The 26936-nt window shown below is 37.0% G+C and overlaps 3 protein-coding genes across 7 annotated transcripts in view; 2 read left to right on the forward strand and 1 right to left on the reverse strand.

The window, feature by feature from the left end:
• Nucleotides 1-20648, forward strand: part of SLC37A1 (solute carrier family 37 member 1) — a 32056-nt gene extending 11408 nt beyond the window's left edge. For all 5 annotated transcript variants that reach the window (XM_058185071.1, XM_058185070.1, XM_058185069.1 and 2 more), the window contains 13 exons: nucleotides 3776-3942; nucleotides 4403-4440; nucleotides 5735-5812; nucleotides 7639-7767; nucleotides 8638-8728; nucleotides 10060-10122; nucleotides 12862-12947; nucleotides 13254-13302; nucleotides 15356-15429; nucleotides 15712-15790; nucleotides 16392-16489; nucleotides 18135-18187; nucleotides 19513-20648. In XM_058185071.1, the coding sequence (XP_058041054.1) occupies nucleotides 3776-3942; nucleotides 4403-4440; nucleotides 5735-5812; nucleotides 7639-7767; nucleotides 8638-8728; nucleotides 10060-10122; nucleotides 12862-12947; nucleotides 13254-13302; nucleotides 15356-15429; nucleotides 15712-15790; nucleotides 16392-16489; nucleotides 18135-18187; nucleotides 19513-19528 (1021 nt within the window). In that variant the 3' untranslated portion in view covers nucleotides 19529-20648. The remainder of the gene's footprint in view (nucleotides 1-3775; nucleotides 3943-4402; nucleotides 4441-5734; nucleotides 5813-7638; nucleotides 7768-8637; nucleotides 8729-10059; nucleotides 10123-12861; nucleotides 12948-13253; nucleotides 13303-15355; nucleotides 15430-15711; nucleotides 15791-16391; nucleotides 16490-18134; nucleotides 18188-19512) is intronic.
• The window catches only part of LOC131199363 (uncharacterized), a 170337-nt gene that overhangs the window by 32698 nt on the left and 110703 nt on the right, over nucleotides 1-26936 (reverse strand). The window lies entirely within an intron of this gene.
• PDE9A (phosphodiesterase 9A) overlaps nucleotides 21528-26936 on the forward strand; it is a 91706-nt gene continuing 86297 nt past the window's right edge. Inside the window, exon 1 of the mRNA XM_058185076.1 lies at nucleotides 21528-26038. Within this exon, the coding sequence (XP_058041059.1) occupies nucleotides 26009-26038 (30 nt within the window). The 5' untranslated portion in view covers nucleotides 21528-26008. The remainder of the gene's footprint in view (nucleotides 26039-26936) is intronic.

The raw sequence follows: 26936 nt of genomic DNA on the forward strand, positions 1-26936 counted from the left end.
TAAACTGTGAGTTCTATTCCTCTCTTAAGCACAAAGCCAGTTGGGTGACCTTGGGCTAGACTTTCTCTCAGCCCTAGGAAAGAGGAAATAGCAAACCACGTCTGAAAAACCTTACCAAGAAAATTGCATGGACTTGCCCATGTACTTTCTGAGAATCAATCACAATTGAGTTGAAGGCAGGGGAAGTGCTTTAAGAAAGGTTCTTACCTATATTGGGATCATACTTTGTCTTCCTCTCGTGGTCCTGTAAACATCTCTTTTGGTCTTTGGGAGGTCATCTATAAACCAGAGGTCCCAGCAACATCTTTGCACCAAGTCCATAGAGTCACAATGTGATCCAAGTCTGTTGCTCCCTCATTCTACTGGCAACAAAGGTTCTGGTTGAATCCCTATCAGTGTTTCAGTGACAACCTCAAGTTCCCTCTGAAACTCTTATCAGATCTTTTAAGTACCTGGGGTGAACCAATCAAATAGAACTGGCCTCCCTACAGTAGGAAAAAATGAATTAAAATCCAGGGTTAATGGGCTGGTCTGTCCATGACAAAGGACTGATGACTATATATTATGGCTCCAGATCACGTGCCACTGCCATAAGATAAAAAGCAGGCCTAACATATGGTTCCTGTGTGAATCAGGCTTTGAATAAACAGAATCCATGGTGGTCCCGAACTCCCAGGTTGCCTCAAAGTCTACAATTAGAGATGGCAGGTTGAAGTTTATTATGGGTTTTGCTGTTTGTAATAAAAAATGATTTTGTGAAATCATAGATTTATTTATTTCTTTATTTTGCTTGCTTGTTTTAACTCATAAAAGGCATATTTCAAGCCTACTGTCTTAGTGTCACATGTATCCTGGAAAGAAACCCTAAAATGTAACCAGCAATATGTGCCTATGTGCTGTACATGTGCCTGACCCATGTGAACAGAGGAAAGGTTATGGATGAAGCATGCATTAGACACTGTCTCATCCTTTGGAATTGTTCTCATCCTTTAACAATACAGTACATGCTATTGATTGGCTCTCTAGGTCACAATCAATGTCTTTGGGAATGGTCCCCGAGCAATGGAGCTTATAAAAAATCAGTCAGCCCAAGCCATGGGCTATACCATATTCACAGATCTGATTCATTTTAATTTCACTGTTGCTAAGCCAGAATCTCACTTGTTCTCAACTCAATAGATAATACAGGGTCATTGTGGAAAAAAATATGAAGAGAGACATATGGCTCTGAATTCAAGAATAAAAGCCAGAATATAAAGCTAATAATTCAGGATTAGTGTGTTAATATACCGCTGTGATCTGGAACCACAAAATAAATTAATTCCCAGTTTAGTGTGAAATTTATGAAAGGTACCAAAAACAATGTGTTTAAATCTAGATTAATGTAGATTGCAGAAAATATGACTTCTGTAACAGAGTAATAATAATAATAATAATAATAATAATAATAATAATAATAATAATAATAATAATAATAATAATAATAATATTTTAATTTGTATACCGCCCTTCTCCCGAAGGACTCAGTGCTTGGAACACATTACCTGACTCTGTGGTCTCTTCCCATAATCCCAAAAGCTTTAACCAAAAACTTTCTACTATTGACTTCATCCCATTCCTAAAAGGACTATAAGGGGTGTGCATAAGAGTACAAACTTGCCTACCGTTCCTGTCCTATTGTTTGCTTGTTTTTTCTTCATATATATATATATATATATATATATATATATATATATATATATATATATATATATATATGTAGGTCTTTGGTTATTCGGGTTTTCTCCCGCGTAAAATTGGAAATGTCTTGGCAACGTTTGACAAAGTCTCATTCGTCATCTTCAGGCTTCAACCGTGCTTCTGGGAGCAATGTGTGATCGCAGCTGTTTCTTCCTTTTAACTGCTAGTGGGGTTTGAACTGATTGGGTGGGAGCTTGGCTGTGCTCTGATTGGATGGAGGTTTTTTGTGCTCTGATTGGCTGGGGGTGTGTCCTGTTTGGGTGGGGGCTTGGTTGTGCTCAATTTAGTCTGTGTTGCAGGGGGATTTGAGCTGGTGAGCTGCTTAGCTGTTGTTTGGCTTTGTGGTGGTGCTACATCTTCATAGTGGGTGTCAGTCTGCTGCATGTATGGATTGGAGGGGTTTGAAATGGCTAATGTTGCAGCTGCGGTCTGGCTTCTGGTCCTTGGTCGTGCTTCATGATTAGTGTGGGTTTGGGTCTGCTTTCTGGGTGGATGTGCGGTGGTGACATCCTGTGTGGACCTCGTGAGTGTGGGTCTGGTGTCATTCCTCGTGTTAGGGACTCATTTGTCAATAAGGGCGGGTTTCCAAATGGCTGGTAGGCGGGAGGTATCATCTCGTTTGTTCATGCTGTGTGGGCGTTTTTCTATCTCAATGGCTTCTCTGATTATTCTGTTGTTAAAGTGTTCAGTTTTGGCGATAGTTCTGGTCTTTTTAAAGTCAATATCATGACTTTAAAGTGTTGGACCAGGGAAGAAGTTGGTTCCTCTTTTTTGACTGAGTTCTTGTGTTCTTCAATGCGTGCACTTATTCTTCTGTTGGTTTGTCCGATGTATGTGGTGGGGCAGGCGGTGCATGGGATTTCATATACTCCTTGATTTTCTAACTCAATTTTGTCTTTGGGGTTTCTTAGGATGGTGGATATTTTTTGGTTTGTGCAGAACCCCAAAGACAAAATTGGGACAAACCAACAGAAGAATCAGAAGAATCAGTCAAAAAAGAGGAACCAACTTCTTCCCTGGTCCAACACTTTAAAGTCACAGGACATGATATTGACTTTAAAAAGACCAGAACTATCGCCAAAACTGAACACTTTAACAACAGAATAATCAGAGAAGCCATTGAGATAGAAAAACGCCCACACAGCATGAACAAACGAGATGATACCTCCCGCCTACCAGCCATTTGGAAACCCGCCCTTATTGACAAATGAGTCCCTAACACGAGGAATGACACCAGACCCACACTCACGAGGTCCACACAGGATGTCACCACCGCACATCCACCCAGAAAGCAGACCCAAACCCACACTAATCATGAAGCACGACCAAGGACCAGAAGCCAGACCGCAGCTGCAACATTAGCCATTTCAAACCCCTCCAATCCATACATGCAGCAGACTGACATCCACTATGAAGATGTAGCACCACCACAAAGCCAAACAACAGCTAAGCAGCTCACCAGCTCAAATCCCCCTGCAACACAGACTAAATTGAGCACAACCAAGCCCCCACCCAAACAGGACACACCCCCAGCCAATCAGAGCACAAAAAACCTCCATCCAATCAGAGCACAGCCAAGCTCCCACCCAATCAGTTCAAACCCCCACTAGCAGTTAAAAGGAAGAAACAGCTGCGATCACACATTGCTCCCAGAAGCACGAAGCTGAAGCCTGAAGATGACGAATGAGACTTCGTCGAAACATTGCCAAGACATTTCCAATTTTACATGGGAGAAAACCCGAACAACCAAAGACCTACATATAAACACCCGTGAAAACCTCAGAAAATATATATATATATGCTTATAATTCCTTATATTACCTCATATATATGTTTATATACTATATAATCTTTTTATGTGATGTTTTTGTATATTGTTGTGACAAAATAAAAAAATAAAAAAATAAAAAAATAAATCTGCCTGTAGATGCAGAATCTCTTTGAGAGTCTTAACATTTAAATATGCAAATATTTCCACTGCACATGGTTAATGTCAGTGAGAATACTAACCTTTTTTCTTTTTCATTCATTGTAGGAGAGGATTGATAATGGGATTATGGAATTCCCACACTTCAGTAGGAAATATTTTAGGATCCTTAATAGCTGGCTACTGGGTATCTACCTGCTGGGGTTTGTCTTTTGTGGTACCTGGCATTATAATATCCTTAATGGGGATTATATGCTACCTGTTTCTTATTGAACGTAAGTACCTATGGTGAAATGGATTTATATATGTTTATATATGTAAAAATGTATATAGGTATATGTATGTGTATAAAAATGTATGTATGTATATGTGTGTGTTTGTATACACACAAATACATACACACATACATGCAGATTCTGAATATCTTTCATCTGGAATGAATCAATCAATGCTATTCACAGCCATAAAATAAAATTTCCTCGCTTTTCTTTGTCAAATAACAAAATAGATTTAAAAAGGTAGAACTGAATCCAGGAGAGAACAGGATCTTAACCTTAGCCTATCTCCAAGTTTAGATGTAGGTTTAACAAGTTTAGATGTAGGTTCATACTTATGACAATTTTCCATTATTGTGCCCTTTCACAATAATAGCTTTTTATTGTAATAGTTGGCAATATTTTGAAAAACATGCCATATGCATGTTAATTAATTTTATTTCCTATTGCATAATTTCAGATCCGAAGGATGTAAACTGTACAGTCAAATCATCAACTGTAAGTAAAGTGGTGTTTTTAACAATATCTGACAGGTGATGTTTTTTGTGGGGGGGGTGTTAGGGGAAAAAATCAGTCTTGGAAAATATTCAGCTTCCTTTTCCTTTAATTTGGTGTTCCAGCAAAACTGCTGTGATTCTCAAAGATTGGGGTACTATACGTGCACATACTGGTTTATCTTATTAAGCATTTGAACCAAAATCAATGAGATGATTTTATTCAATAGTTTCAAGATGCCCCAAATGTTCTCCCACTGGATTACTCTAATGTGTTTTCCATATGGCTTGTCCTCAAAGACTATTGAGAAGCAGCAATTGGTGCAGAACACGGCACACAAGTAGCTATGTGTGAATCACAGTATGTCCATGTAATTCCTCTATTCAAAAGCTTCACTGACTTCCAGTAGGCTTCCAGGTACAAACTTAGGTGCTGGTTATCCCCCATAAACTACCACATAACACAAGACTAGCTTGTTTGTGGGACCTATCTCTGGTTATATTGTCTTGTCCCACATATTGTTCCAAGCTGGTCACGATCCTTCATGAGATAACTTAATGTTATTGGACCCAGGAAATTTGCCTTCTTTATGACAGTGCTATTCCTTTAGAGCCATGATGGCGAACTTATGGCACGCGTGCCACAGGTGGCATGCACAAGCCATATCAGTGGGCACGCGAGCTTAGCTCTTGTGCACGTTCTGGGCCCACTAGAAGTAGGGAAACAGGCTGTTTCCTGCCTCCGGAGGGCCTGGGGGTGTGTGGGGAAGTCCCGTTTTTCTCTCTCACCTGGCTCCAGAGTCTCTCTATGAGTCTGGGGAGACTCCCACCCACCCTGGAAGCCCTCCGGGGGCCAGAAACTGCCCAATTGCCAACTTCAGTTGGACAGGAAGTGATGTTTTTTGCTGTCCCCAGCCCCCAGAGACTCCTAGAGAGGCTCTGGAAGTCATCTCAGAGATGTATATATGTTTGTTTGTTTCTATATTTGTTGATACTGTTTTTAATTTTATCTTAGCCACACAGAATTGCTTTGGTGAATTGGGTAGTCATAGAACATTGATTAAATAAAATAAAATAAAATGAATTAAAATAAAATATGCCCACTGATTAACACCAAATAAGACCATTTATTTCTGCTAATATCCTCTTTATAGAGATGGCACAAACCATCCCTCTATCATAAATGAATCCAGTACCTGCTGTTCCTCTTGTTGCTCCAGTCTCAGCTCCTTTGCCCTTCCCTCCCCATCTTCTATTGCCACATCCTTCTTAATTGCATCTGTTAAAATACCTTTCAGAAACATCACCTGAGTGGCCCAAGTAAATTCAGCATTTTGAAGCCAGCATTGAGCAGTAAGATAGCAGATACAGCTCAGGTAAAGCTAAAATATTTTCATAAATAGTTTTAAAGTACTTATTGCAATCCTTGTACAACATCTGCATGCTATAGAAAAATTCATGCAGCTTAATGAAATAGTCTTTGCTTAATCACATTTGTTCCAATTCTTCATAATCAGGTCTCATTTTGATTTATCTGTCCTTGTATAGATCAGTGTATCAATGTGTGTTTAACTTGGGTGGGTGATTACTTTTACTGCTTTAAAAATACCTTGCTAGTGTCTGATAGTGCTGGCTTTACCCTTAGGAAAGATGAAACAGCCAGTTCAGATTATAGAATAGGAAAAGTGGTCTTTCCAATTGACCCAAATCCTGATTCCATGCTGTACCAAACTGCAATTTATGACTCTAACCATTCTTGGAGCCAGACTCCAATGTTATTAAACTTCCTATTAAACATTCCAAAGTTATAAGAAAGATCATCATTGTGTTACTTTGCCGATGTGCTTGTTAAATACTGATTCCTTTACAAATGCACTGGATAAATGTTTGCAAGCCACCTATAGTTGCATCAAAACAAGACGGGTGATAAACAGATCAAATCAAATATAAAATAAGTACAGTAGGCCTCACAAAGAGATAAACTAGAAACTAGATAAGAAAGCTGAGCAACAAGAAAATAAAGTTAAGATAATGTCAGGGAAACAAAGCTTATCCTGAGAATGGAGATGTTCTGTATATATTCAAACTTTCTTACTTTCATTGGGAAAAACTTTTTAAGTGAAATCAAAGGATACAATTTATCTTTTTGCAATGTGAGGGAATTATGGCTTAAGCAATGCTGTAACTCTATTAGCAACAGTATTCTATTTAGTTCTATGCTTACAGAAAACAGGGTATTCAAATTTCACATGGAAAGTCCATAATATGTGGAATGAAAAATAGAGAAACTCCTATTCCTCCCTCTTAATTAAATCATAATATTTAATGGTGAAAATCCAAATTTTTTTACTACCAGTTTTGTTGGTGTGGCTTGGTGGGCATGGCAGGGGAAGGATACTGCAAAATCTCCATTCCCACCCCACTCTAGGGCCAGCCAGAGGTGGCATTTGCCAGTTCTCTGAACTATTCAAAAATTTTGCTACCGGCTCTGCAAACTACTCAAAATTTCCGCTACTGGTTCTCCAGAATCTGGATAAATAAAAGGGATAAATAAACATGCTTTGCTCGCATTGAAAAAACAAAACCTTTTTCTGACTGTTTTACAGCATTTGCAAGCACATTTGCCCTGCAGAAAAAGACAAGCAATCTTTGTGTAAAGACAGGAACTGCTTTTTGTTTGTTTGCTTCTTTTCCAGAGAAGGAAAAGGCAAATGGTAATGATCCCTTGCACCCACCTTACTGAACAGAAAAAATTAACCTCAAAAGCAGGAATCAGGGATTAGAGAAACCTGAAGTCTTCCACCTTGGCCTTTGGTCCACAGGGGTGGAAATGGGAGGTCTCTGATCTGGATGGGGCTCCCTCTTCTGCCATTACACATAGAACATGAAATGCTTCCTTAGTATTCAATATATAAATAGCATATCAGTATATCATAATTATTTTTTTTACTGTACATTACAGTGGTGGGTTGCGGTGAACCAGTAGTGACAGCAGTGGGAGGCTCTGCCCACCCACCCAGACATCTGTGCATGAAGCGCCGCATGCTTATAAAGAGAGCAAGCATGCCCAAGCGGTACTAACAGCGAACCGGTAGCACCGGGTTTTGGAACCCACTACTGGTACATTATAATATTTCAGTTGCTTAGTTTATAAAGAGAAGAGAAATACTGCCTATACCAAGTTTGATGGGGTCTTTTATAGGATCCAGAAATGCATTGTCTGCTATGGAGCAATGAGAATTGCACAAAGCCACTGAATCTTAATGGAGGATACGAACACTTTGAAAATGGAAATGCTGCTATAAGTTTCACTGGTGCTTTGCAAATACCTGTGAGTATGCCAGCTTCTCTAGTAATGGTAGTAGGGGATCATTGGAAATATGCACATCAGCCAAATTTTAATTTGAATGTGGAGACTATGGGAATGAAACCATTAGAAGTATGCAAATCAATTTCTAATTTGAATTTACAATCAGATTTGAATCTCTTTGATTTCAAGATTCAGTTCTACTGTATCAAAGTATGTGTACACATGTGCAAAAGGCTGCTGGATCTTCGAATCAAACTGAAAGCACCTATTTTATTCAACACACTAAGTGAATTTGACAATTTAACAATAATTCATTTGAAAGGAGAAGATTTAATGAAACTGAAACCTGAATCAATCAGGTTTGTTGTTAATGCATGGCTTTGGAATTACCATTAGTGGGTATTATTCCAGAGAAGGAAACCCTCTAGACAGCGTAACATCCAATTAGCAAAAAGGGTTGTACACTTAACAGAGAGGAGAGATTAGAATGGATTATGCAAGAAGATTCCTCCCTCCGCCCCCCCCAAGTTCAAAAGATTCCAAGATCACAGTCACTCTTAAATGATAGCAAAAGAGTTTTATTGGATGTTACTTTATTCATTGATTTGCTATGGAACCTTCTGATGGATCCATTATCCCATATATTGAAATAAATTTTATTGGTTACATACCCTTACAGAGGGTATGTGACTGCAGACCATGCTGTTTGCTTTGTATCAATGATGATACAAATATAGACTGTTTATGCATGATTCTATATTATCATTCAACTATATCTCTATAATAGTGGACACAAATGTTGTATAGAAATCCTTGCACAAAAATTAGCCCAAGGTAAAATACTTATTGTTTTTTTCTTTTCAAATTAATCTTATTTTCCATTCTTTGTAGGGAGTGGTAGAATTCTCTCTCTGCCTACTATTTGCCAAATTAGTCAGCTATACTTTTCTTTTCTGGCTACCACTATACATCACTAATGTAGGTAAGTGTAATATAAGGGTGGTCATATAAAATATTGCCACAAATCATATTTGAGAGAGAGGGAGTTCAATATGATTAAACTTTTTCCAGGTATGCTATTAAAATTCAGTGAGTCACAAGTTTACTCATCTGAGTCCTTTGGGAGTGGTGGTTTTAAAAAATAGTAAATAAAGTATAATAATAGGAAAACATTTCTCAATTTGATTTAATAAATGTGATGAATTAAGTCATTTTTGTGATTTAACAAGTTTAACAAAAACTTGATTATATTTAATTATATAAAGTACCATTTGCTAAAAAGGTGTATGTTCTATAACAATTTCATCAGCTAAATATCTGCTCATAACATTTGCTGATTGGAGTAAGGAAGAACAGAGAGATACAAGAAACTGAGGTGTGTGTGACAAAAATTAGGACATGTTTCCCAGCCAGACTTGCAATCTCTTGCTCCCTACCTTACCCAACAGCCATTTACCTGCCCACTAGAAAAGAATGGAAACAGGGTGTCAGGTTTCCGACCATGCCCTAATTAAATCATGAGCCTCAAGCCAAGCTTCAAAAGAAATCCAGTTGTTTATTAGGAGCTTCATGTCGGCATGGACCAAGTGAAGCCAACTCTGACCTCACTTAGTTCACACCTTGGCTCTGATCCTTTTTCCCCCTCCCCCCAAGGTGTGTCATCAGTCACATTCCCCAACGAAGCAATTTCGTGGGTTGTAGAAGTCATTCCCATTGGCCACTGTGGGTCTCTGTGGAGATGACCTTGACATTGCCAGCTGGAATGTGCTTTGTTTTGACTGAAATGCAAGTTCCTTGATGCAGCTGCGAGGCTCGGTCCCCCATCCCCCTGCCTATAGCAACTTGAGAACAGGTCAGGAATGCTTCGTGAGTTGACAGGGGGAAGGAAGGAAGGAAGGAAGGAAGGAAGGAAGGAAGGAAGGAAGGAAGGAAGGAAGGAAGGAAGGAAGGAAGGAAGGAAGGAAGGAACTTTTCTGATGCACTCTGCCAGCTTCCCACAAGGAAACTCAATATGGAAGCTGGCAAGAAGTCTTTGCTTTCCTAGCCAACCAATGGTCATTCTGTTTCTTCATTTAGGTGAGGAAATATTTCTGAAATGATGTCCGAATGCAGCATGAGATCTCTAGTACCTTATTGTAATTCATTTGCATTATGTAAAAATTATGAGAAACTAATTCTAGGAGAAAGAAACTTCATTATTAAAAAGTATTTGTAACAATAAAACATACAATTCGTACCTGCTTTCTTGGAAAATTTTAGAGCACTTGAAAATATTTAAACTGTTACTTATATATTTTTATTTTTCATTGGTAGAGCATCTTGATGCCAAAAGGGCAGGTGATCTTTCTACCCTATTTGATGTTGGAGGAATTTTTGGTGAGCTATGACCCGTTTATTATTTTAATAATAATTTATTAATAATAAACTATGACTTGTTTATTATTTTTATTATTTTTGAAACATACAAATTTATGAATCTTTGGATTTTTAAATCAAATTCTGAAGTATTAGAGACATGAAAAACTTTAAAACAGGGAACCGATGCTGATAATTAAAACTTGGTTGCTGACTTGAGAAAATTATTGGAGGGTGTCTTTAATGGAGCTGTCAGACCAGCCTCAACTTGAACCTTTAAGTAAGAATGATCTTTGACTCCATTTGATGAGAAAGGTATAGTTTACTAAAGCTCAAGTGAAATACAATACAGCAAAACCAGAACTGACATTTGCCTGCCAAATCCCCAAGTGTAACTTTCTCCTTTTTAAGCACTTCTCATTGTCCGTCCCCCCACCCCCTCATTTTCCAATCAATTTCAAAGAAGATGTTTTTGAAATGGTCACTCTGGGTGTAAGCTGGCTTGCAGCTGCATTCTTCACATAGCGGAACAACCTTGAAACATTGTCTCAGAGAGGCACAATTTATTTCTATTGCTTTCACTTTTCCCCAAGCATTCTCCATCCCTTCCACCTTAGAAGTTGGATAGAAATTGTAGCATTCAGAACTCATGTAGAAAAATAGTTCTGAAAAGCCTCTGAATGGATTCAGGAACAATATCTTTCCCCTGTTAAGTAAAAGATTGACAAAAATATAGTGGTATACCCAGTGGTGAAATTCAATTTTTTTTACTACCGGTTCTGTGGGCATGGCTTGGTGGGCATGGCAGGGGAAGGATACTGCAAAATCTCACTCCCACCCAACTCTGGGGCCAGCCAGAGATAGTATTTGCCAGTTCTCCGAACTACTCAAAATTTCTACTACCAGTTCTCCAGAACCTGCTGGATTTCGCCCCTGGGTATACCGTATTATATCAAGTAGATAAGTAAACTATGTTTGGGAGCAAACAATGATAACTGAAGTAATAGAACAAATGCTACTGATAACTGAGTAGAAATCGAACATTTATAGGGTTCAGCAATGTGATTTCTGTAGAGAAACTCCCATCACTTTGAAAAACAGCTCTGCTCCTTTATGATTTATTTAGTGTGTGTGAGAACTGAGTTTATTTACTTCTAGCTCAGCTGTGCTGTATTTTAAACCATAATAAAATTAGTTTTTGAAATGCTGCTGCTCTTTTTAGTTCATCATTTTTAAGCACCCTTGATCCTAGCAAGATTTTCAAAGGAAAAATGATATAAGAGCTTTTCATTTAATCCTCATAGGAAGTGCTCAAATTTCTTTGTGTATATCTGCAAATAAAGCCTACAACATAAACAAAGGGTATGATGGAGATGCAAGTAAGCTATTCCCATTTTGTAACGGTTGGAAGTGAAGGATTTTTTTTCCCCACATCTACAGCAGCTTGGTGTGAAGTGGTATTTTTCCTCAGTAATGCTATGTGGCAGTAGAAAAGATGAAGTGGGTAACTGGGGTGGAGTTTGAGAAGTAGATATAAACAGACAAATATTCATTGTTGTCAGTTAAAGAGCAAATAGAGATTTGTCACGGCAGAAATAATGCTAATCATAGCTTTGTATATGTATAGGTACGCATATGTGGTACCTTGCTCAATAGTAGTACCTGTGAGAGGGATCTTGGAGTCCTTGTGGATAACCATTTAGATATGAGCCAGCAGTGTGCAGCAGCTGCTAAAAAAGCCAACACAGTTCTGGGCTGCATAAACAGAGGGATAAAATCAAGATCACGTGAAGTGTTAGTGCCACTTTATAATGCCTTGGTAAGGCCACACTTGGAATATTGCATCCAGTTTTGGTCTCCACGATGTAAAAAAGATGTTGAGATTCTAGAAAGAGTGCAGAGAAGAGCAACAAAGATGATTAGAGGACTGGAGGCTAAAACATATGAAGAACGGTTGCAGGAACTGGGTATGTCTAGTTTAATAAAAAGAAGGACTAGGGGAGACATGATAGCTGTGTTCCAATATCTCAGGGGTTGCCACAAAGAAGAGGGAGTCGGGCTGTTCTCCAAAGCACCTGAGGGTAGAACAAGAAGCAATGGGTGGAAACTGATCAAAGAAAGAAGCAACTTAGAACTAAGGAGAAATTTCCTGACAGTTAGAACAATTAATAAGTGGAACGACTTGCCTGCAGAAGTTGTGAATGCTCCAACACTGGAAATTTTAAAGAAAATGTTGGATATCCATCTGACTGAGATGGTGTAGGGTTCCTGCCTAGGCAGGGGGTTGGACTAGAAGGCCTCCAAGGTCCCTTCCAACTCTGTTGTTATGTTATGTTATGTTATGTTTGTGGATGAAGGGTGGTTCAGTGGTCTAGAGGTAGAGCTCTCACCTCACAATCAGGAGGCTGTGAGTTTGATTCTGGGTAGTGGCAGATATTTCTCTCTCTGCACAATGAGAAAATATCTGCTGCGAACTCTGCATTGGCGACAGGAGGGGCATCCAGCCAGTAAACACTCAGCTCCATTCAGTTGCCCCTAGTCCACCCTGATGCAAGGGATTACGGGATCATTAAAAGACAAAGAAAAATAGCTTCATGGATGATATACTGTACATATGAAGAGCACTTTCTAAAAATCAAAGAAAATGTATTTTTATAGTGTTATTTTGTTCAGTTTTGAATGTGCAAAGATTGATCTTAATAATTCTGCAAAGCACACCAAACTGAACTTTCAGTTTGCACCTCTCTCTTTTTTATACAGGTGGAATTTTAGCAGGTGTAGTATCAGACCGGCTCAAAAAAAGGGCTACAACTTGTGGTATGATGCTGTTGATAGCTGGACCCACTGTAAGTTATGAGATGGTGGATGATGATGACGATGATGAAAGTACTGATGGCTTTTTGAGTTATAATGTATAAGCAAAAGCAGGCTTAATGAAATATATTTGCATTTTTGTACCCTAATGTTGTGTGCATTTAAGCATTTTTCTTTATCTAGAAGAAACTATACTCATTTCTGCAATTTTGAATAATGACAAATGAAAATAGAATTCTAGAATGAAAAATAATGCTAATTTTGTAATCGACATCTAGACAAGACAGCTTGATTTACAGAATGGTTTGCACTAACGCTGCTACTTGTATTTGTCCTAGCTGTACATATTTTCTGCAATTAGCAAAATGGGTTTTGAGGCCACAATAAGTAAGTTTTATGCTTTATTTTTCCTTCCCGCTACTCCCTTCATTTGGGTTGTTTAAATATAAATCCACTGCAACTCTTACTTAACTCTGGAATTTTAAAACTAACAGTCTGGGTCACACTGAGATAATTTCTGTTAATACCAAATAAATTATTCTGAATGAAAGATTCACAAAACGAATAATTTTCAAGTGAAGTGTTTCAATGAAAATTTCCTCAGTAAGGTGCCCTCTAGATGTTTTCTGGATTACAATTGGAAAGCATAAGACTGGGGAAGGTTGTCATACTCTAGGTGACAGGCAATTCTCCCTAGAGAAGAAGAAAAGATATGATGTGCTTAATAATAAGAATAATAAGGAGAATTAATGATTATTTTGATTATTAATATGAATGAGAAATAATAAATAAGAATATTAATAAGCAATACTGTGTGATGTGACATGCTTAATAATAGATGGGAAAGGCCATTTAGCCATTGGGTTCAACTGCTAACTCAGTGCAAGAAAGCAGATAAAGCATCTCAGATAAAGGGCTAACCCATTCAGTGATGAAGACCCTACCAAAACTTATTAACTGGTGGTCTTGCTGGTACTGATAAAAAGGGTTGTCTAACATTCCACCATAATGTACTTTCCTGCAAGCATTCTAAAACTACGGAGAGTAGATCTTGATGTTCTAAGTAATACCATTTCAAGTTATGTCATCCAGGCCTCTCTACATCTTCTTTCTTTTACGCTTGCTCAAGGTCTCGACTCAAGGACTTTCTCAAATGAGATATTCATTTTGTATCGAATGAATACAGCTTTAAAACTGAGATTCATAATTATATATTTTTTTTCACTTCATTTCTGTTTTCCTTATTCATTCATAAGAATAGGGTAATTCATAAATTTCTGTTTCTCAGATCAGTAATACTCATAGCAACAGCTATGATCTGGGGCATACCTTGTTTTCTTTCTTGTCAGATCATACTTTGCAACAACTAAGGAAAGGCAATCAGATCAGACAAAGTGATAGAATAAAATAGTTCATACAGTTCCTATTTTCATAAAGGAAGCCTGCTAATCAACCGAGCGCTGGCCACAAGCGTTTATCAAGTATTGTAGCCCAACCAAACTGAAAACACCATCAAATCAATGTCATTTCTTGCTCTTTTCTTCTCCCCCACTTCCTTCCCCAATGCTCAATTTATTGTCTAAAAACACTAGAATAGAAGCTTGGATTGCATAGATGGTAAAAAGAAAAGAAGTAGTTTTCTTCTTCAATAGAATATTTCCCATTTCTCTAGCTTGGTAATAAGAAAAAACAACACCGATTCTTTCTAGCTACAGTCATTGCTTTAGAGGATGGTAGGGTATCAGTAAACCATTACAATGTTTACATTTATCAGTTGTTTAATTGCCTATAGCAATTAACTATTGTTTATTAACCACTGATTATTAAGGTACTTCAGGAGCTAAAGTGCTGGGTTAGACAGCAAGGCAGTGGATTTTAGTCCTCCCTTAAGCAGGAAAGACAGCTGGATGATTTTGAGTCAGTCACTCTCTCTTAGCTTCACAGGGCTGGTGTTGTGGGGAAAACGAGGAGGAAGGGATATATTTGTTACCTTGGGTTACTTATAAAGTAATAAAGGGAGGATAAAAACTTAATAAATAAACAAAGGGGAAGTACAGGTCACTATTTGCTGTGTTATAAATAGCTGTGCTGGTTAATGACCACAATAAAAATCTTCTTTTCATCACAATAAATAGCATGAGCGCCATCGACCTTAGTGTTACTTCCTTTAGAAAGCAGTATTTTAAAAGAATGCACCATGTGTTTCCTTTATGTGCTTCAAGAGGCACACCTATTGTAAAGGTTCATAGTTTACCAAATTCCGAATAAATTAGAACTTGAATTTAGCAGAGTTTACTCATATGTTTTTCCTTGTGCCTATTGCTTTCAGTAACAAACTAGTATGAGCTTTCCAATGTCTGATAAAATTAAATAACAGGTCCTGCATCTGCTGATTATTGATGATATTAAATACATACTAACTTTAATTTTTAAATTTAAGTTATGTTGCTCATCTGTGGAGCTCTTGTAAATGGTCCATATGCATTGATCACAACAGCTGTCTCTGCTGACCTGGTAAGTCCTTTTCTGTTCTGTATGCAGCATATTACCTGCTATAGTGTTTTTGTTGTGTTATTTTTAATAAGTACATATAAAAAATTCAGAACACAGATTCTAGAGGAGGAGGAGGAAAATATATTGTGTATTAGTGATATTCAGTAGCAATATTATAATTACATTTTTTCAATGTTACATCAAATAATGTGAGAAAGATTTACAATATACGTAAGATGAAGATTATCACTGTCTTTCTTCTCTGTATTTAATTATTTCTATCTGAATATTTTGTTTTTAAAGGGTACCCATAAAAGTCTTCATGGAAACGCAAAAGCTCTCTCAACTGTTACAGCCATCATTGATGGAACAGGCTCCATAGGTATGATATCATCCTCAAGAACAAAAGGCTGAAAAGTTTGATATGAAACTCTTGACCAGCCTTTCCCAGTCTGGTCCCCTCCAGATTTTGAGAATGTTCAAGCAGTGTGAGAATTACTTTAAAAAAAAGTTGCGGTAAGGATGCGCTCTGTGCCTATGTGCATCAGTTATAAATCATAATCCTTTTTCAATGGTGAAGGTGCACACACACACACACACACACACACACATGTGCAATGCAGTGCAGTGGTGGAATCCTTATGCAAATATGTTAGTTATGTTGACATTTCAATAAATAGTTGGTAAGTTTGACAATACCCCAAGCTGTGACTATTGAAAATGATGCTCTGCTAGCACTCCCATAACACTAGCTACAACCGAGTGAAGTGAATGTCACAAGAGGACTAACTTACCATCAGCCCTGTGGTTCTGTTTATGGTTTGCACATGGAAATGGGTGAGGATAGGAAGACAAATGGGCCAGATTTGTTGTCATTCAGAATAGCTTGCAAATCCATCCAGTTGTGAGTTTTCAAGCTCATTCTGAAGTATTATATGCCTCAGGTCCCGCATTGTATTTAATGCATGTGTATGGTATTTTAGGTGCAGCATTGGGACCATTGTTAGCTGGTCTTCTTTCTTCATCTGGTTGGAACAATGTCTTTTACATGCTGATGATAGCAGATGCCTGTGCCTTAGTGGTAAGTCATACTGTACCCTAGTGCTGCTCCCTTATTTGTTGAAATGTGGTATAATCAATTGAATGCTTCTGTAAAAGCATGAACTTCCACAGTGTGGGCACTTTACCCAAAGGAACATTTGGATACATACTGGACTAACTGTATTTCCATTTATATATGCTTGTTAAAATATTTGTACTGGAAAGATAGGATACATTTATTTAAATAAGTTTCACCAGTAGATGTCATATCATAGTTTGTATGTTAGCTAACAGCAGTGTTTCTCAATTGTGACAACTTGAAGAGGTATGGACTTCAATTCCCAGAATTCTGGGAGTTGAAGTACACACCTCTTCAAGTTGTCACAATTGAGAAACTCTGGCTAACAGTAACATTAATGAACATATTATTCGCTAAAACAGCCGGGCAATTCAAGGTTTTGGTCACCATCTTTAAAGCACTCCATGGCTTAGAACCAGGATATCTACGAGACCGCCTTCTGCCGCCGATTGCCCCCCAACGACCTGTGCACTCCCACAGAGCGGGCCTCCTCAGGGTGCCGTCGACCAAACAATGTAGGTTGGTGACCCCCAGGGGGAGGGCCTTCTCTGTGGCAGCATCGACCCTGTGGAACGAGCTTCCTCCGGGATTAAAATAACTCCCCGACCTCCGGACCTTCAGACGTGAACTGAAGACCTTATTATTTCAGCGAGCTGGACTAGCCTAAGAATAAAATATTTTAGTTAAATTTTAATCGGTTGTTAATCGGTTTTTACCGTTTTAGTGATTTGGCTATTATAATATTTAGTTTTAATTGGGTTTTATATTGCTTATTTATTATATTGTTTTATTTTAATATGTCTGTGAACCGCCCTGAGTCCTACGGGAGATGGTGCGGTATAAAAGTGTGATTAATAAATAAATAAATAATAAATAAATAATGTTCCTCAAATAGCATCACAGAGATTATTCCTACAGTACTAAAATATAAGAGCCAGTCTGATGTAGTGGCTAAGGCACAGTCTAGAAACCAGGAGACCATGAATTTTAGGCCCTCCTTAGGCACAAACCAGCTGAGTGACCTTGGATTAGTCACTCTTTCTCAGCCCTAGGAAGCAGGCAAGGGCAAATAACTTCTGTGCCAAGAAAACCACAGAGACTAATCCAGGCAATTTCCAGGAGACAAAAACTAGCTTGAAGGCACACACAACAACTACTAAAACAGTATTGTGATAATCTAATTCTTCCTTATGGCTTGAAATATATTTCCACAAGGGAGAGCTATTTGCATAAGCTAATGACTGCTGCAAGACCACATATAAAGATTCACAATCACATGGTAGTGATTTTAGGCTGCTACATTGTTAGGCCCTAACATGAAATTGTTCTGAAGTTTGGTCTAAATTTCTCCACTTAGGTCAGAAGAAGATAAACCTAAAATATCATATATCAATGAGTTACTAGGAATCTGAATGTGCTGTCATTTCCTTTTGGTTTCATACACACACCCCATCAAATGCCTTTCTTTAAAGATTGAAATGAAGAATTGGTGTTCTCAAACATTCAGCAAATCACTGTTTAGATAAAGAATTGATGTCATTAATTCATTTTTTTTGTTTCTTGTTGCTCTTAATATTTTACATGTAATTTTTAAACATTTTTACAGTTTTTACTCCGCCTTATACGAAAGGAACTTCAGTGTAGTCTTGACCAGACCTTGTAAGTTTCTGCATGGTTTTAAAAAAAAATCTGACCTATTTAACATTCATTTTTTATTATGTATGTCTGTTACTTTTTCTCTTTTTGTAATTTGGAATTCTGTTTCTCAATCAGAACAGCTTGCAATATATCTTCCCCAGAGGCCATACTGGGTGCACTGCTGAGAATCGTTTTCAGCCACAAATTTCTCACCTCTTTCACAAAAAGAGGTGTAAAAATGCTGTACCTTTTGAAAAGTACTTGCTACAGTTTTCCTGTAAATAAATTCATTTTTTAAAAATCATTTTAACTTTTCTGTATATAATACTTTTTATTAAAGTATCCATATTTGTTTTATATTGCTGGAGCTGTGATTTAAATGTATTTTAAATTCCACTGCTACTTTTAACTCAGTAATGGCCAATACTGTATATAAGTAGAATAACAGCTCTCTATTTTGTGTGCTCTTTTGTTTAAGAAAAGGCAATTGTACTTCTACTGTATATAGTACAAAGTTCAAAACTCCAAACATTAGTCCTCAATTTACGATCACAATTCAGCCCAAAATTTTCATTGCTAAGCAAAGCAGTTATTCAGTGACTTTTGCCCCATTTTATGACCTTTTTTGCCACAGCTGTTAAGCAAATCACTGCAGTTATTAATTAAATCATGAGGTCATTAAGTGAAACTGGCTTCCTCCATTGACTTTGTTAGTTGGAAGCCAACTGGGAAGGGTCTAGGACAACTCACCAAGCCATGGAGGGTAACTCATCTCAATAAATGTTCTCCACCACTGCTTCTTCTATATTCTTCTACATTTTGGTCAATGGAAATAATATTGAAGAAACAGTGGCAGATAACATTGATCGCATTGAATTATCCTGTTTGGAACTGTCCTGTGGTGAGTTGTCCTGCAGCAAGATGGCCACGCTGGGGTGGCTGTGGTAAAATGGCTACAGCGAGTAGTCCCATTCCAAGGTTTGGGAGGTTACAAATAGTGATCAGATGTGCCCAGGACAGTGCAACTGTCATACATAAATACATACGAATTGCCAAGCACCTGAATTTTGATCACACAACCATGGGGATGCTGCAGTGGTCCTAAGTGTAAAAAAAATGATTATGTCACGTTTTTCAGTGCTTCTTGTAACTTCAGACAGTCACTAAATGAACGGTTGTAAATCAAGAACTACCTGTATATCTGTTCCTATCTAGTGGTCACCCAGATCTTTAAAGTCCTGATATGATAAACCTAAGTACCTATACATCTTTCTTTATATAAATATATAAATTTAATTCATAAGATTTCTTGTTTTTCACTTTCTGATATTTCCATTCTTTTGTAGGTTTAAGGAACACTAACTTTTAGACAAGAGATTTATTTAAAACAATTATTTTTAAAGAGGTTAATCCGGAAATCCTACTTGATCCTCTGAGAAGAAAGCTGCTATATAAAAGTCACATTGCACATCTTTCTTTGGATTGCTGATATCCGTGAAAATAATATTTCCTGAAGAGCTTGCACAGTTATTTTTAGACATCAGAATGTTGATTCTTCGCACCTCCCTTCTTAACTTTGCACATTAATATCGGGAATGTGAGAGTGTCAAATAAAGGATCTTCTAGCTATTCTACATCACAGAACTGAGCCAAAGAAAAGTGTGCCTTTATCCCCATTTTGTCAAAATATTATACTACATGATTGCTTTCATGTTTTAAGAGAATATATAGATTGAAGAGAAAAAGGAATAAATTAACTCTGGATATTATTTTATAATGTACTAAAATGAGCAAAATGTGGACTCAGATGTCTGTCCTGTTATATGTTTACTTTTTGTTAAAAAAATTGACTGTTGAATATGCAATACTTCCTGTTAAGAGTATTCAGCTTTTTCTATTGTCCAATGTTATTAGTATTTCTCATTGTACAGTTAATATTGAACTTGAATATTTATATAGCTGATTAGTGAATTAGAAGCAAATAACTTGTATTAACAAAACTTTCAAGGCATTTCAGAATGATAATATCTGTTAGCCTGCTAGATTTTTGAAACTGATCAAAATGGAAATTGATTTTAAAGTAATATTCAATAATTACTGCAGCTGATGTATTTATTCTCTCCCATAGGTATTTTTTAAATCATTTGGGGGAAACATTATAAAATAAATTCACAAACACTGAACCAATTTGCTAGTTGATATTGTTGACACCCAAATTTGATACATTTGGGTGATTTATCTGTGATGGGCTTGCTGGGACTTTCCCTCTTATTGTGTTTATGCAGAACGGTGGCCTCAGCATCCAACTGAATGGTGTAAAACTCATACTATCATGACAGTACATTCGCAAGAATCCTTCTTATGTATTTGTCTCTGAAACTTTAGAATTGCCCTGAATGCATTTGAATAATTTGATTCTTGTTTCTAAGTGCATTTTGGAAAGGACATAACGGTATTTTACCTCTATTAAATTACTTATTTACTTACTTGTGTCCTTTAATTGTTTAATGCTCACAGTCCAACATATTTAATCCATTGGGTTTTTTCACAATGGAGCTCTTTACAATACAGGAGAAGAGAACAAACAGCAAGAAGGTGGATGAACTTAATTACAGCTGGGATGAGTACATCACTGGAGAACATGTAAGGCCAGATTGGGAACAGATCATCTTACAGGAAGTTAAACTATGTGGTTGCTAAGAGACAATACCTACTTAATATCATACAATGAAAAGATCAAATTGATAGAAAAGCTAAAGGCTAGAATGGTTAAAGTACTAGGAAAAATGGACCTGAGATGATAAAATGTTCCCACTTCTAATTACTGTGGCCCTTCCTTAGGAGTAAATGTGGCTGCCGCTACCAAACCAAAATCTGAAGTAGACGGCACAGCTGATTCCCCGGGAAGAAAATACAAATGTATGTACATGTGTCTTACTAATCATTTTATTACAATGGGGGATAGAAGTGGGGTCAAGAAATCAGGATTTTTTTCTTCATTTATTCATTTATACTGAAAAGGATATTTCCCATCTGACTTGTCACAGGAGGTTCCTGTGGATTGTCAGGATTTGATCAAAACTCAGTATAAAATAATTTCAGATTTTTCTTTTCAATTTTATTAAGCAGCTGGCATCCATTCATCTATTTTGATTTCACAGACAAGCTTTGCAAGCATAATTTACAGCCATATCAGCTAAGGTGATTTTCACACTCTGTCTTTTTCCTAGCTTAAAGTTATGAGACTATACAAAGGATTTTTCTTTTACTCCTGAATATCATGGAGCGTAAATGTTTTTTTAGCTGGATATGTATACACTACTACCATATGGAATTTGTATGTCGGCATTCTTTATTTCTATGCCCTACATATTTCCTCATTTGAAGTTAAGAACATGTCTATAGATGCTGGTTGTAATTTTCCTCTGAGCCAGGCTGACAGCTGGCATTCCTCAGGCTAGTAACCTTTGATCTTCTGTCATCTTTACTCCACTAGAGGCATTTGTATTGGGTAGATGAATTTCATAGCACCTCCATCTCTTTGTCTTCAGCAACCTCTCTCCTCCAGACTTGCCCTCTAGGGCTTTATGAACTTTGAGCAACTCTCCAACTAACAACCCTTCAAACAGTGTCCAATCTAACTCAGGTTTGCCAACCTATAGTCTTCTTGACTAAAACCACAAGTCAAAAGACAGAGCAATCTAAGCGCATCTTAACCGCTATTTCATATCTCCATCAAGTTGTGCCAAGTTTCTTTTCAGAGGTCTGCTCTCAAGAGTTCCTCTTAATTTAAGACTCCATCACTAACGCATCTATGATCTGTCCTCTTCACTCCCAAGAAGGGTTCCTATGAGTAGGAAGCAGTGGTGGGATTCAGCCAGTTCACACCACTTTCTGAGCAATTTGGTAAACTGATTGTTGGAAGAAATCATTAGGGCAGAGAACCGGTTGTTAAATTACTTGAATCCCATTACTGGTAGGAAGGGTTCCTAAGAGTACTGCTCTACTCCCAACTTCTTTATATAATATAAAACATTTGTTTGGATTTCTGCATGAAAATATGAACAATGAACAGGAAGACAAGGATGAAGAAAAGGAAGAATACTCATAGGAAGTTCCTTGATAAAGCTGAGAGGCAAAATGATTAAAAGAATTTGTTTTCCCTGCAAAAATGGGAACACTACGGATAGTACTCAACTTACCACCACAATTGAGCCCAAGTGAGACCACAAGTGAGACATTTGTTAAGTGAGTTTTCCCCCATTTTAAGATATTTCTTGCCCAAGTTGTTAAGTGAATCTGGTTTCCCCATTGACTTTGCTTGTCAGAAAGTTGCAAAAGAGGATCACGTGACCCTGGGATGCTGCATAAGTATAAAGCAGTTGGCAAGAATCTGAATTTTGATCATACGATTGTGGGGATTCTGCAAAGATTGTAACTGAAAAACAGTCATAAGTCACTTTTTCAGTTTTAACTCCAAACGGTCACTAAATGAACTGTTGTAAGTTGAGGACTACCTGTACTAAAAACATGGAAGACAATTGCTCCTGCAGCGGTCATGGTTGCCACCAGATGGTAGTACTGATCAGACAGAGATTACATTTAAAAAATTTCTTAAGGAAAGAATTTAATAAATTCATTCCAAGTTGGAATATGTTTACCGAAAAGACTCTGCTCTTCATCTCCTTATATGTTCTTAAATCAAGAGGATTAAACTGCTTTTATTTAATGGAAAGATTAAGTGTGTAAAACTTCCCCATCTCTCTCTCTCCCCCTCCCTCCCTTCCTCCCTCCCTCTCTTTCTCTCTCTCTCTCAAAACTGGCTATTGTGTTTCAGTTGAATAGAAACAGCAGGACCCAGGAAAAAGAACCAAAGTTGTGAATCAGACAAAATTGAAGAACAGCTGAACATTGAAGCAAAGTAGACTAGCTAAAGAAATACTGAAGAAAGAAGCATAAAGAGAAAAGGAAATTGGGAAAAGAACGACTTTAAGAGAAATCTAAGTTAGAGACAAACACACCATTTATGTGAAAGAGATTGTTGTGTACTTGAGCCAGCAGGTGATTCTATGCTTTGACACATTTGAGTTTCCTGGAATCATTGTTCAAATAATCCATGTTCCTTCTTTCTTCTCTCTAAAGTGGAAAGTATGTTTGCATTTCCATTCCTTTTGCTGTTTATTTTGCTGTTTACCATTTACTTGTTTCTGAAGCTTGTGGCCTTTGTACAAACTTGAATAACACAGTGAGCTTAAGCACTTAATATGCTCTGCCAAAGGGTCTAGTTGCCTTCAAACACTTCAAAGGCATAGCACTTTAAACAGCAAGAATGCAATAAATCATCCTCCAGATGTATGCAATACTTAATGAATTTTCTAGTTGACATATGACTGTTCAATGAAAGAAAATAAATTGAAGATTGCAAAGAAAACCAGAAGGTCAAGGAGAAAATAAAAAGATAGGGATCAGTCTGCAGTGAAAAGAAAGTTGTGTATTAGGTGGGGAAAATAATACGATGTCAAGCTTCTTTGTGAGCTTTTATTTATTAAAAGAGTAAGTTTCCAATCAGAATAGGATTAACTCAAATCAGTTGAGCTATGTGCTAAAAAGTAAGGCCCAGCTGCAAATCTGTTGGGGTAAGTGAGATGAAAATAGCTTACAAAGTTAGCATAGAACACGGGTGTCAAACTTGCAGTCAATTGCCATCACGTGACATTTCATTACATTTTTTCCCTTTGTGGAGTTGGGGTGGGCATGGCCTGCACATGACACATCCAGCCCACATCATCATCATCATCGTTATCAACATCATTTCATGCGGAAGAAACATCTCTATTTCTTCCACATGAAATAAAGCTTAGAAATTTTAATAGCAGTCAGTTTGCTACTGGAAAAAGATTTAGTGACCCAATGGAATAATATTTTTAGTCTTGTTTGATAGAAAAATGGGTTCTTCTGCTTTGAATTGAAAAGGAGTAAGTAAATCCTGATTTATTGTGCAATTCTAATCTTGTCAGTAGGTACCATAATTTCAGATTTGCAGACTAAAGCTTTACATGATAAGCCAGGGTGGGCACTCCAGATGTTGATAAATTTCTGTGATGTGAATTACAATTATCTACTTTTGTTTACATATTAAGGATCTGCTTAGATTAATAGACATGTCTGAGCTTCTTTGTGACAACTATTGTTGTGGTGATCATTATATTTTGCTTAAATGTGACTATCTGGATGTCATGGGTGATGGGTTCAGAAAAACGTAAAGCAATTTTTTTTTACTAGGGACATTGTGCCATTATTGTGAATGATGGATTCCACCATTTTTGTTAGGGTACATAGAGTGATTTAAGGCAGTATGAAAAATGAGAAGACTAGTAACACTGGAATTGTTTCCAGTCCAGGAGTATCAATTATTCACTTATAATCAACTTATTCATCCCTAAAAAATTACTGCGCAAACAAATTATGTTGCAATAAATCACTCAATGATAGCAGGCCACTTTCAGTGAAAACTAGGTGAGCATTCTTTATTTCAGCCTTCTCAAAATTGGAGCATTCCAGATGGGTTAGAATTATAACATGCTGGCTGAGATTTGTAGTCTCAATGAATCATTTGATCATGATATGTTTAATTCTTTAATGTCAGCCTTGTGGGAATATTCTGCTCCATCAAAAATTAGAAACGTTATCCCATAGATTGCCCTAGAGTTGAACAGTTTATATTCCACTATAATTCAGTAGATGGTATTTAAAATCTATTCACTGAAAATATGCTTAATATAATTCCCCATTCTAAATTTATAGAATGTGATTTATCAAGCCAATCTATATATCACCTCAACATGTCATTTATTTCTACGAAACATAAACTGTTGAGAACCTAGGGGTTATAAAAATAGGCCCCCAAAAAATCATGCAGCATTTCTATGAACCCTGTATAATCTTTACTCCTTCCTTCTTTCTGAGCCATTAAAGCAGAAGTGTGCGTAAAAGATTCTATTTTAACTTTAATAATTCCAAGTACTGCTATACTGTGCCCTTAAAATCAACTCACTGACTGAATGTCATATTCTTTTTCTCTTATGTCTAGACAATCTGCTAAAAGAATGAATTCTGAAACCTTACAATAAAAATCCTTAACACCAACTGTGAAATAAATGCCGATCATTTGCTGAGTGTTAAGTGCTACTTTGTGTCAAAGCAGCTAATCAAACCCTACTTTTCTGTACAGGCATTGCACATTGATTGCAGAAAGACTCCTTGCTCTGAAGCCATCGAGAGTTGCTATGGGAATCAAGAGGGCACTTGGCGACAGGGTCTGGAGCTTGTCTCCCTCCCGTTCTTTCACAAGAATGGGGGGGGGGGGCGGAATGAAAGGAGGAGTAAAAAAGTGATGGGAAATTCATGCATATCTGAGAAGGAGGATTGTAGTTTGAGGCTGCAGAATGGGAAAGAGTGAAGAGACGTATGCATCTAGTAATAGTGGTTCAGTTTCAGTTGGCTGGACCTTATTTCTGCTGTAAAGTTAATCCAAGGAATAACAGCCAAAGTCTCACTTTAGCAGATCTTAGGAAGATGGGATGCAGCTCATCAGCATACCAACCCAAGTATATTTATCTGGATATTAATGGAAGAATTCAAAAGGTATTTGTTCATTCCTTTCTTGTTTGCAGCTACTGCCTTTATCAATTTACCTTTGCATCTAAGTGGATTCATGATCTCACTTTTTTTTTTAAAGCTTCTGTATCCTGAGCTCTATTCAGCTATAAGCACTGCTGCCTCTTTAAAGCAATCTTGAAATAAGACTTTAGGAACAAAATCTTCAGGATATGGAGAGCATGAATGGATACTTGTCTCTTCTGCACAAATATAGTATGTATGCCATTCTGTGGATATAAATGCAAAGGTTTTGTGTGAATGGATGTCAGTTTAAATAGAAGTGGTACCTATTGTAGTAGTTACAAAGTAGAAAAATAGAAACGTTTAAATAGGGTATTTGTGGGTACATCAAAATTATATTGAATTATTTCCTTACAGTGTCTACTTTTTGCAATTATTCTTTTAAGATATTTAGTAAATTATGTAATTGTGCATTTGTGTATGTACACGTACACATATTGAAGTGCAATAAACTTATATTGCAATTCATACTACGATTTACGAGTTACATGAAGATATTAATTAAAGAGGGAGCAGATCTGTAATTGAGAAAGTGTGGCAAAAATACACTTTTTGTACATATCTGACTTCTTTGCCTAATCTGTTCTCATGATAAATACCAGGAGTGGAGACGGGACTTTAAAAATCTAATTAGTTTCATGACTGAGGTGCTGTATGTGCTAATTCAACCTGGCATGGGTTATTAATTCGTTATTACATCAGCTTCCCCAAATATGTGTGTTCTAAATGTGTTTTAGTCCTATAGAGAATGGAAAGAGAGAGAAGGGAAAGAGAAAAAAAATACAGGAAGCTGTCTGTCCATTTCTTATCCTGAATATGTTATTAAACACATAAAACTAATCTAATAAAATGTTTCTCTGTTTCTATTATTATTATTATTATTATTATTATTATTATTATTATTATTATTATTATTATTATTATTCATAATTGTATCGGATTTAAGGCTTCAGGCTTCTGCCTACTATTCTGGGATATCCCATTAAATTGAAAATCCCACTAAATTGAAAATAACATTTTTCTAAAGAACAGTGCTTCAGATTGTATAACAAAAGACTTTCTATATGTGATTTTATTACAAAATACAATT

The sequence above is a fragment of the Ahaetulla prasina genome, chromosome 5, assembly GCF_028640845.1.
Source record: "Ahaetulla prasina isolate Xishuangbanna chromosome 5, ASM2864084v1, whole genome shotgun sequence".
In the NCBI taxonomy this organism is placed as follows: Eukaryota; Metazoa; Chordata; class Lepidosauria; order Squamata; family Colubridae; genus Ahaetulla; species Ahaetulla prasina.